This window comes from Tachyglossus aculeatus, unplaced genomic scaffold (assembly GCF_015852505.1).
Source record: "Tachyglossus aculeatus isolate mTacAcu1 unplaced genomic scaffold, mTacAcu1.pri SUPER_30, whole genome shotgun sequence".
NCBI classification, from domain to species: Eukaryota; Metazoa; Chordata; class Mammalia; order Monotremata; family Tachyglossidae; genus Tachyglossus; species Tachyglossus aculeatus.
The window spans coordinates 1,736,996-1,748,647 of record NW_024044837.1 but is presented as its reverse complement, the minus strand read 5'-3'; the positions used below and the strand labels follow the sequence as shown (position 1 = coordinate 1,748,647).

General features: G+C 46.9%; 1 protein-coding gene across 1 annotated transcript; it reads right to left on the bottom strand.

The window, feature by feature from the left end:
• Nucleotides 1-8,290: 8,290 nt before the first annotated feature.
• LOC119921809 (olfactory receptor 7G3-like) lies at nucleotides 8,291-9,229 on the bottom strand. Its single transcript, XM_038741837.1, has one exon. It carries the CDS (start codon nucleotides 9,227-9,229, stop codon nucleotides 8,291-8,293), a length of 939 nt encoding a protein of 312 aa, XP_038597765.1.
• Between the last annotated feature and the right edge of the window lie 2,423 nt (nucleotides 9,230-11,652).

Here is an 11,652-nt window from a genome sequence, read left to right as displayed (position 1 = left end):
AGCCGGTCTTTCCGAGCATCTTTGGTGCCTCTGGTAGACACGGATTTCTGGGCTGGATGGGCCTGAGTCTCACTCAGAAGGACATTTCTTATGTTAGAATCAATCCCTCTTTGTGACACACACACAAACGCACACTCCCCCCACTTTGCTTCATTAGCCCCATGTCTCCAAATTTTACCAGCAGAGCAGTTACCTCGCGATGGGAAGTGATTCCTGGGAGGCAGGTAAGGGGAGTTTCCTCTCTGTAAATACATAAACAAGTATCTTGCCATCTCCTTCACCTACCTCCTACGATGCTTTTCCCCCACCCGCAAACACACAACACACACACTCCACACTGCCCATCCGCTCACCATGTCTGTGGCTGTGGAAAGGGGGATAGAGCATGCAGCGAGAAGAGGTGGGAGCTGTAGAGGGATTTTCCTTACCGCCCGCTGGCTAGTCTTGATCCCAGTCTGTGTCGGGAATGTGAATTAGATACCTGACCCTGCCGCACAGCAGGGTGGCCACATGTAGATCTGTTACTGCCGGGAGGACTATCAGGCACCAGGACTCGATAAGAAAGATTCTGGGACCATTAGACCGAGTTTGGCAGTCAGTTGGAAGGTCGGTGCCGGTCCAGGGCCCTGTCCCCACGGGGTCGGGCTCCTCTGTCGTCCCTTGTCTACTCTGGGAGGCAGCCTGAGTGTGAAGGGGGAAGAAGGACACGGGGCTGCTGGGGCTCCTGGGGCTCCAGGCAGGAGCACTGCGTCCTCACCCACAGGTTGGGGAAGTACGGGTGAAAGCAGGGCTCATGGCGGGCCTATTTTCAGAAGTCTCTGGGCCCCTGGGGCCCCCAGATCGGGGCTCCCTGAGCTCCTTGTTAGAGCCCAGGCCCTCTGGGCTCTGTTGATGAAGATGTTCCAGGGATTGTTGATCAAGTTTAGGGAGGGTGGAAGTTCATTGGTCTTATCTCAATGCTGGGCACAGAGTAAGCACTTTATAAATACTATTACAACTGCTATCATTATTTTCAAATTATTATTCCTGGGGACAGGGCCTGGCTGCTCCCCTTAAAGAAGGGATAGTTTCTCCACAGGCCATGGTCACCTGAGATGTCCTGGCCATCCATCACTGGGTCTCCAGGACTAGCATCTCTCAGAAAAGCACTCCTTACTGCATGATTCTAGGGACAGACTGGGTCTCTGACCATTTGTGGAAGGGAAAGCCAGTCAGCAGGATGCTTATCCCATTTCTTCTGCTGCCCAGATCATGTACTGGCCTGGATCAGGTGGATCTAGGATAGAATCAATCAATCAATGGTACTTATTGAGCATTTACCATGTGCAGAGAACTATACTAAGTGCTTGGGAGAGTGCAATACAACAGAGTTGGCAGACAGGATCCCTCCCCAAAAGGAGCTTTCAATTTAGAAAGGGAGAAAGATATTAATATAGAAATAAATTATGGATATGTACACAAGTGCTATCAGATAGAAGTCTGAACTGGTAGACAGAGCAGAATCACCAGTCACCTGAGGACCGTATTGTAGATGGCATGAACCTTGCCCTCAAGTACCTTACAATATAATGATGATGACAATAATAAAATAAATGATAAAGAAGAGGAAGAAGTACTCAAATAGTCAAGCATGTACATCTCTAGGTAAAAAAGGCAATCACATCATGTTAAGAATCAGTATAGTCTCTGTGTAATGGTTACCCATTCATCTTTACAACCAGCAGAAACTTCTGTCTATTGGTACTCTGTATTATCGAAAGAACTTACTTCAGTGCTCTGCACACAGTAAGTGCTCAAAAAAATGGACTGATCAACTGAGTAGCACTCTATCATCCGTCTCCTCTCACAAAAGTGTGAAGAGAGGTTGTGAAGGAAAAAGTGCTAAGATGGTAGCAAGGAACATAGGACCTGGGGAGAAGGAAAGTTCACTGAGTAAGACCTCCTGGAGAAGTTGGGATTTCAGAAAGGATTGGAAGATGGAGAGAGCTGTGGTCTGGAGGATTTGAAGGACAAAGAAGTTCTAAGCAAGGGGAAGGGCATGAGCCAGGGATCTGAAGTGGGAGAAACAAGCACTAAGCACAGTGAGAAGGTGAACTTTGAAAGAATGGAGAGTGCAAGCTGGCATTTAGTGGGAGAAGAGAGTGGATAGGTAACGAGGAGGAGGATGATAGAGTGCTAAGCAGTTGATTAATCCAATTTTTGAGCACTTATTGTGTGAAGAGCACGGAAAGAAGTTCTTGTGATAATACAGGGTGTCAATAGACAGAAGTTTCTGCCGGATTTGGAGATTTATCAGTAATCATTGCACAAAGCCTAGACTGATTTTTACCATGATGTGACTGCTCCACCATTCCCTTCCCCTGTCACGTCTCCCCCAGCAGATCCTCTGGCCTCATGGCGAAGGGAAACCAAACCAGCTTCTCAGAATTCCTCCTCCTGGGACTGTCAGACCGAGCGGAGCAGCAGCAGCTCCTCTTTGTGCTGTTCCTCTGGATGTACCTGCTCGGGGTTCCTGGGGAGCCTGCTCAACGTCCTGGCCATCGGCTTCAACCCGCACCTGTTCTTCCTCATCAACCTCTCTCTTGCTGACATCTGTTTCTTGTCCACCATGGTCCCCAAGAAGCTGGCCGATGTTCAGACCCAATATAAATCCATGTCCTACACAGGCTGCCTGGCGCAAGGGTACTTTTTTCATCTATTTGGAGTAATGGACAGTGTCCTCCTCACAGGGATGGCTTATGACCGCCATGTGGCCATATGTCACCTCCTTCATTATACCGTGATCATGAACCCACGGCTCTGTGCCCTGATGGTTACTGGGTCTTAGATAGTCAGTGGCCTTGCTGCCTTAATACATACCTTACTGATGCTTCGCTTATCCTTCTGCACAAATAATGATCCTTCACTTCTTCTGTGAAATTAACCTGCTTTCCTGTACGGATAAACTTGATTAACCTTGGGCAAGTCATGAAACTTCTCTGTGCCTCAGTTCCCTCATCTGCAAAACAAGGATAAAATACATGTTCTGTCTCTTACTTAGACTGTTAGTTCCACATGGGAAAGGGACTGTGTCCAATCTAATTATCTTGTACTTGCCCCCGTGCTTACTACACTGCTCTGCACACAATATAAGCACTCAATAAATACTATTGATTGATAGAAAATGGGGAGAGAAGTGGCTTCCTGAATGTGTAGGGGGAGGGAGTTCCAGGAAGAAGGGAGTAGGTGAGCAATAGGTGGGTGGTAAGAGAGGGGAGAACAAGGCACAGCTCTGCACACCATAAGTGCTCAATAAATACGATTGATTGATTGATTGATTGTGTAGGTAAGGCTTGAGAGCTGTGAAGTGTGCAAGTTGGGGTATAGTATGTGAAGAATGAGGATAGTGGGGAGAGAGATTATTTAATGTCTTGAAGCCAATGGTTAGGAGTTTCTGTTCACATGGAAAGGAATACACAACTGTTGGAGGATTTTGAGGCATAGGGAGACATGCTTCTTTGCATGTTTTAGAAACGGGAAATGAGCGAACTATGGGCTGGAGAAAGGAGAGATGGGATGCAGTGAGGTCAGTGAGGAGGCAGATACAATAGTCGGGTTGGGACATGACAAGTGCTTGGATCAGCAAGGTGGCAGTTTGGATGCTGAAGAAGCGGCGTATTCTGAAGATACTGTGAAGAAAGAATGAGCACGATTTGGTGAGTAATCTTATATGTTGGTGGAAAGAGAGAGAGAGCTATTGAGGATAATGTCTACATTGCAGGTGACAGGAAATTTGGAGGAAGAGAGGATTTGGGAAGAAAGATGAGGAGTTCAGTTTGGGACGCGTTTAGTTCGTAGTGTCGGCGGAACATCCAAGTAGTGATGTCGTGAAGGAGGAGGTAATACGAGACTGTAAAAATGGAGAGTGATCGGGGCATATGAGACTGTAAAAATGGAGAGAGATCGGTCTCAGGTCCGCAACATTGCCAAGATCCGCCCTTTCCTCTTTAAGAAATAGGGGCTCTGCTCAATCTCCCAGCACATGCTAATCAGCTGGTCAGTGGGAAGACCTTTTAAATCCACATTCCCCCTTGATAATGATAATAATAATTTTGGTATTTGTTAAATGCTTACTATGTGCCAAGCACTGTTCTAAGAGCTGGGGGAGATAGAAGGTATTCAGGTTGTCCCACATGGGGCTCACAGTCTTAATCCCCATTTTCCAGATGAGGTAACTGAGGCACAGAGTAGTTAAGTGACTTGCCTAAAGTCACACAGCTGATAAGTGGCAGAGCCGGGATTAGAACCCATGACCCCTGAATCCCAAGCCCGTGCTCTTTCCACTGAGCCACGCTGCTTCTCTCGGAATTGCTGTAGATAGCCTTTAGTCTGAAAGCCAGGCTTACTGGGAGAGCTGGTTGGCTGATGGGTGGAGAGGGGGGTTGACTGAAACAAGAAGGCTAGCTCTGTCATTTCTACATGCTAATATGTTTGGTTTTGCTTGTCTGAGAGATAATGTTTTTGCTGGACCGATTGTGAAATGTGCCTTTTCTTTACATATACTACTGTGTTCACTGGCCCTGTGGGATATAAATCCAACTGTCTATCATGGTTCAGGGTAAGACGGGCGTTAAATCTCCCATCCAAAAGGACAGTTGAGCCTCGGTCCCACCACTTCCAGTGCTTCGTGAGCTGCTCCTAGAGCCAAAGCCTGAGACACACTGCCGACCATACACAGACTGCACAGAAAGGCCGGCACTGGCCCTTTTTTGGTGCTTAAAGTCACCTTTTGCCTTCCTTGCTCCTCTTCACTGTAGCAATGTATTTGTCTTCAAACTGAACAGCCTCTACTACCTCGTAATCCCCCTAGACCTCTCGGCTGCCTTTGACACTGTGGAGTATCCCCTTTCCCTGGAAACACTATTATCCCTTGGTTTTTCTGACACAATCATCATCTGGTTCACCTCCTTGCTGGCTGGTCCTTCTCAGCCTCTTTCACCAGCACTTCCTCTTCTTTCTACCCCCTGTGGGGACCCCTCAGGGCTCAGTTCTGGGTCCCCTTCTATTCTCCATCTACATACCCTTCCTGGAAGAACATATTTGCTCCCACAGCTTCAACTAAAACCCCTGAACAGATGATTTCCAAACCAACATCATAGGCCCCGATCTCTCCATTTTTACAGTCTCGTATTACCTCCTCCTTCGGGACATCTCTACTTGGATGTTCTGCAGACACCACAAACTCAACGTGTCCCAAACTGAACTCCTCATCTTTCTTCCCAAATCCTCTCTTCCCCCAAATTTCCCATCACCTGCAGCGTACATTATCCTCAATAGTTCTCTCTCTCTCTTTCCACCAACATATTGGATTACTCCCCAAATCCTGTTCATTCTTTCTTCACAGCATCTTCAGAATACACCGCTTCTTCACCATCCAAACTGTCACCTTGCTGATCCAAGCACTTGTCATATCCCAACCCGACTATTATATCTGCCTCCTCACTGACATTCTTGCATCCTATCTCTCCCTTTTCCAGCCCATACCTTGCTCATTTCCTTTTTCTAAAACATGCATAAAAGCATGTCTCCCTATCTCTTCAAATCCTCCAACAACTGTGCATTCCTTTCCACGTAAACTGAAACTCCTAACCATTGGCTTCAAGACATTAAATAATCTCTCCTCCCACTATCCTCATTCTTCACCCACTATACCCCAACTCGCACACTTCACTCCTCTCAAACCCTACCTACTTACTGTGCCTTGTTCTCCCCTCTCTTACCACCAACCTATTGCTCACATCCTCCCTTCTTCCTGGGACTCCCCCCCCAGGACTCCCCCAAATCTACACATTCAGCAAGCCACTTCTCTCCCCATTTTCTATCAATCAATAGTATTTATTGAGTGCTTATATTGTGTGCAGAGCAGTGTACTAAGCACGGGGGCAGGTACAAGATAATTAGATCAGACACAGTCCCTCTCCCATGTGAGACTAACAGTCTAAGTAAGAGAGAGAACAGGTATTTAATCCTTACTTTACAGATGAGGGAAATGAGACACAGAGAACTTAAATGACTTGCCCAAGGTTAATCAAGTTTATTATTATTCAAGCTGGAGTTTATAATTACGCATGTTCATTGGAGCACACTGAATATTAAGTGGTCAGTAGTTTTAGTCGCACTTGGGTTTTATATGACCATACCTGAACTGTGAGCCCTATGTGGGACAGGGACTATGTCTGACAATTAACTTATATCTACTTCAGCACTTAATACAGTATATGACACACACTAAGTGTTAACAATTTCCTTATTATTCTTATTGTTAGCAATAATAGTAATAATAATCAGCTCTAAATGCAATCACATGAAGCAAAAGCTTCAGAGTCTAATACCCAAGCAGAAGGGATTCCGTCCCCTACACTGCTCTGAAGCTACCATCTCAAAGGTCACCAATGACCTCCTTCCTGCCAAATCCAACGGCTCCTACTCTATTCTAATCCTCCTGGACCTCTCAGCTGCCTTCGACACTGTGGACCACCCAATTCTCCTCAACACGCTATCCAACCTTGGCTTCGCAGACTCCGTCCTCTCCTGGTTCTCCTCTTATCTCTCCAGCCATTCATTCTCAGTCTCCTTTGCGGGCTCCTCCTCCCCCTCCCATCCCCTTACTGTAGGGGTTCCTCAAGGGTCAGTTCTTGGTCTCCTTCTGTTCTCTATCTACATTTACTCCCTTGTTGAACTCATTTGCTCCCACGACTTCAACTATCATCTCTATGCTGATGACATCCAAATCTACATCTCTGCCCCTGTTCTCTCTCCCTCCCTTCAGTCTGGGGTCTCCTCCTGCCTTCAGGACATCTCCATCTGGATGTCTGCCCACCATCTAAAACTCAGTATGTACAAGACTGAACTCCTTATCTTCCCACCCAAACCCTGCCCTCTCCCTGACTCTCCCGTCACTGTAGATGGCACTACCATCCTTCCTGTCTCACAAGCCCGCAACCTTGGTGTCATCCTCGACTCTGCACTCTCGTTCAGCCCTCACATCCAATCCATCACCAAAACCTGCTGGTCTCACCTCTGCAACATCACTAAGATCCGCCCTTTCCTCTCCATCCAAACCGCTACCTTGCTGGTTCAATCTTTCATCCTATCCCGACTGGATTCCTGTATCAGCCTCCTCTCTGATCTCCCATCCTCCTGTCTCTCCCCACTTCAATACATACTTCACACTGCTGCCCGGATCATCTATGTGCAGAAACGCTCTGGGCATGTTACTCCCCTCCCCAAAAATCTCCAGTGGCCACCAGTCAACCTACGCATCAAGCAAAAACTCCTCTCTCTCGGCTTCAAGGCTCTCCATCACCTTGCCCCCTCCTACCTTACCTCCCTTCTCTCCTACAGCCCAGCCCGCACCCTCCGCTCCTCTGCCGCTAACCTCCTCACTGTACCTTGTTCTTGCCTGTCCCACCTTCGACCCCCCAGCCCACATCCTCCCCATGGCCTGGAATGTCCTCCCTCCATACATCCACCAAGCTAGCTCTCTTCCTCCCTTCAAAGTAATACTGAGAGCTCACCTCCTCCAGGAGGCCTTCCAAGACTGAGCCTCCTTTTTCCTCTCCCCCTCCCCATCCCCCACGCACTACTTCCTTCCCTTCACCGCAGCACCTGTATATATGTTTGTGCAGATTTATTACTCTATTTATTTTACTTGTACATATTTACTATTCTATTTATTTTGTTAATGATGTGCATCTAGCTTTACTTCTATTTATTCTGATGACTTGAAACCTGTCCACATGTTTTGTTTTGTTGTCCGTCTCCCCTTCTAGGATGTGAGTCCGTTGTTGGGTAGGGACTGTCTCTATAGATTGCCAACTTGTACTTCCCAAGCACTTAGTACAGTGCTTTGCACACAGTAAGCACTCAGTAAATATGATTGAATGAATGAATGAATGAACAAGCTTCTGTTTCTGCAGACTTCCACACAGCTTCACAAGCTTCTCATTACTTAATATTGTGAAGTTAGCCTTTAAGTTTTTTTTAAAAGATTAAGCAATAGCTTTGTGACGTTTATTGCTATAACATGAAAACGAATTTCATATTACTTTTCAGAGGTTCTGGAGCAGATCCTAATTTATAATATGTAAATCTTGGAGAAAACATATTCAATAATAACCCCATTCATGACACTATCACATTTCCAAAGAACCTAACCCGTTGTGTCATGGGGTCTACCTATACTTTCCTTTCCTTTCCAGGAAAGTTGAAATATCAGGGTCCCAGCTACCAGGAGAAAGGATAATGGTCACTAGGTGAAGAGAAGTTTCCTGCTGAACACTTTTTTCAGGGCCCATTTCATGTCTTTGTTCCTCAAGCTGTAGAGAAAGGGGTTCAGCATAGGGGTGACCACCGTGTACATCACGGATGCTTTAGATCCCTTCTGGGATGAGTGGGTAGATGTGGGACTAAAATAGACCCCAAAACCAGTGCCATAGAACAAGCAGACCACAGACAGGTGAGAGCCACAGGTGGAGAAAGCTTTGCCCCTTCCCCTGGCAGACGGGATTCTCAGTATGGTGGAGACGATGCGACTGTATGAGAATAGGAGTCCAGCAAAGGGAACCACACACAGAACTACTGCCAAAATCAACACAGCTGTGTCATTAATGAGGGTGTCAGTGCAGGATAGCTTCAGGACCTGATTAAGTTCACAGAAAAAGTGATGGATTTCATCGTCAGCACAGAAGGATAATGGAACCACCAATAGGGTGTGTATCAGGGCCAGGAGTATACTGACACTCCAGGACCCAGCAACCATCAGCACACAGAGCCATGGGCTCATGATGGTGGTGTAGTTGAGGGGGTGGCATATGGCCACGTAGCGGTCATAAGCCATCCCGGTGAGGAGAAAGTTGTCCAGACTTACAAACAGAATGAAGAAATACATTTGCGCCAGGCAGCCAGCATAGGTTATGGATTTACTGTGGGTCTGGATGTTGACCAGCATCTTGGGGACCGTGGTGGATAGTAGACAGACGTCGGCCAGGGAGAGGTTGGTGAGGAAGAAGTACATGGGGGTGTGCAGGTGCGGGTCGGAGCCTATGGCCAGGACAATGAGCAGGCTCCCCAGGACCCCGAGCAGGTACATCCAGAGAAACAGCAAGAAAAGGAGCTGCCGCTGCTCCGCCCAGTCAGACAGTCCCAGGAGGAGGAATTCTGGGATGCCAGTTTGGTTTCCCCTCTCCATGGGACCTGTGTATCTGCTGGGGAGATATTCAAAGAATATTATTATTTAGCCCAAATCTCCCCTCAATTGAGATGGTGAGGGGAACGAATGAGCAGTGTAAACTGAGAGGGGATATAGCTGAACTCTGGAGCCCCAAAGAGGATGTGGTTGTTGGGGAACCCTCACCTACCACACCTCGATTCTCTCCTTCTACAACCCAGCCCACACACTTCGCTCCTTTAGTGTTAACCTTCTCTGTTTCTTAATCTCACCTGTCTCGCCGCTGATCCCTAGCCCACGTCCTGCCTCTGGCCTGGAACGCCCTCCCTCCTCAAATCCTACAGATCATTACTCTCCCCCACCACCTTCATACCATTATTGAAGGCAAGAGGCCTTCCCAGACTAAGCCCCACTTTTTTTCATCTCCCCCTCCCTTCTGGGTTACCCTGACTTGCTCCCTTTGCTCTTTCCCACTCCCAGCCCCACAGCACTTATGTACATATCTGTAATTTTATTTATTTGCACTGATGTCTGTCCCCCGCAACTCTAGCCTGTAAGCTCATTGTGGGCAGCGAATGTCACCGTTTATGGTTGTATTGTACCTTCCCAAGCACTTAGTACAGTGTTCTGCATACAGTAAGCGCTCAATAAATACAATTGAATTGAACTGAATTGAAATGAATCGAATTCAAATAGGGCCTAGAGGACACCTCCTTCTTGGCTTGCATTCTGTAGCTTCCTTGGGAGAGACAGAAATGGCCAGAAACAGCAACTACTAATGAAAGAAGATAAGCAAGTTTACAGCAGAAGAAGGCTGAGGGGTCATAGATCTACGGTGAGGAAGGAATTTGTCCCTTGCCAACTTCACTTCCCCCACCTCTACCCCTCCTTTATTTTTAGACTGTGAACCCCCAGTGGGTCAGGTACAGTGTCTGAAACACCATCTTTGTTCCTTTCTCCAGTGCTTAGGGCAGTGCTTGGTATACAGTAGATGCTCACAAAATACCTTTGAATGAAAAATTTCTGGGGAGTTTCAGGATGCTAAGAACTCAGTGGGCCATAGGAGAAGCCACCAAGGAGTCAGGTGATCACTGTGGGTTGGATGGGTGTCTGCAGGGATGTGGAAATCACCAGGCTTTTTTGAGGTAGGGGAGCAGAAGGTCAGCATTTGAGGCTCCTGCAAGGGACCCCAAGGGTCAGATCACAGGTTAGAAGAGGGTCCATACCCTGGGAGTGGAAGCCCAGACTCGGGGCTTCCCGGGAAGTGTTTCCTGCTGATATCCACAATGGGTGGGCTCCAGTTGTGCGGATCCTGACCAAGCCCATTCCAATCAGAACTTTGGAATTAGAAGGACCTGGGTTCTAATCCCTGCTCCTCAACTTGTCTGCTGTGTGACCTTAGGCAAATCACTCCACTTAACTGCTTTGGGACTTTTAAAAATAATTTTACCTAGGTTTTATTTTTTTGGCTCCAGTTCAGCCTTCACCATTTCCCACCACACTATTTTTTTGGCAATTTTTCTTCGTCACAGCTGCTTGGTCTCCTTTCTAGCAGGACCCCATTCTTCTTGCAATGGAGTGGACCAGTCCCATAACTCCTCCAGCTTTGAAAACTTCATCCCCACTATTCTCCCAAGGTAAAATGCATAAGAATTAACACCTCCAGGGAGCTTTCCCAGATTAAACACATTGGGTTTTAATCAATCATTCACATTCATTATTTTAGACTGTGAGCCCACTGTTGGGTAGGGACTGTCTCTATATGTTGCCAACTTGTACTTCCCAAGCGCTTAGTACAGTGCTCTGCACACAGTAAGCGCTCAATAAATACAATTGATGATGATTCATTACACATCTTCAAAACAAGAGACCTGGATGCACAGGTTGGAATGGGAAACTCTTCCACCTCAACAGATTTTGAGCATCATGCAAAGTCACTCAAGAATTACTGTACAAAGACAACTGTGTTCTAGAAGCCCACCCATGGAGACTGTGAATGGCTCCACAGAATCAACCAGGTGCCATGGGCAATGAAATATCTGAAGAAAACTGAGATGATTATCAACCTGCACCAGAGAAGCCATACACATCATCATAATAGCAGTAATATCGGTGTAAAGTACTTATTATGTGCAAAACAATATGCTATGTACTCGGGTGATACAAGATAATTTGGATGGACACAGATCCTGTCCCACATGGGGCTCATAGTTAAAGGGAAAGGGCGAAGAGGAATTTAATGCCCATTTCACAGATGTGGAAACTGAGGCACAGAGAAGTTAGGAGTCTTGCCCAAGGTCACACAGCAGGCAAGTGGCAGAGCTGACATTAGAACCTAGATCTTCTGATTCCAAGGCCTATGTTTTTTCCACTAGGCCTCACTGCTTCTCTAAATTCATACTGGCAACTGAGCTGAAAAGTTTGATATAATTCTTTTACCTCGG

What these genes read in the sequence shown, in the direction of transcription:
- LOC119921809 (XM_038741837.1), bottom strand. Translation starts at nt 9,229, where the DNA reads ATGGAGAGGGGAAACCAAACTGGCATCCCAGAATTCCTCCTCCTGGGA.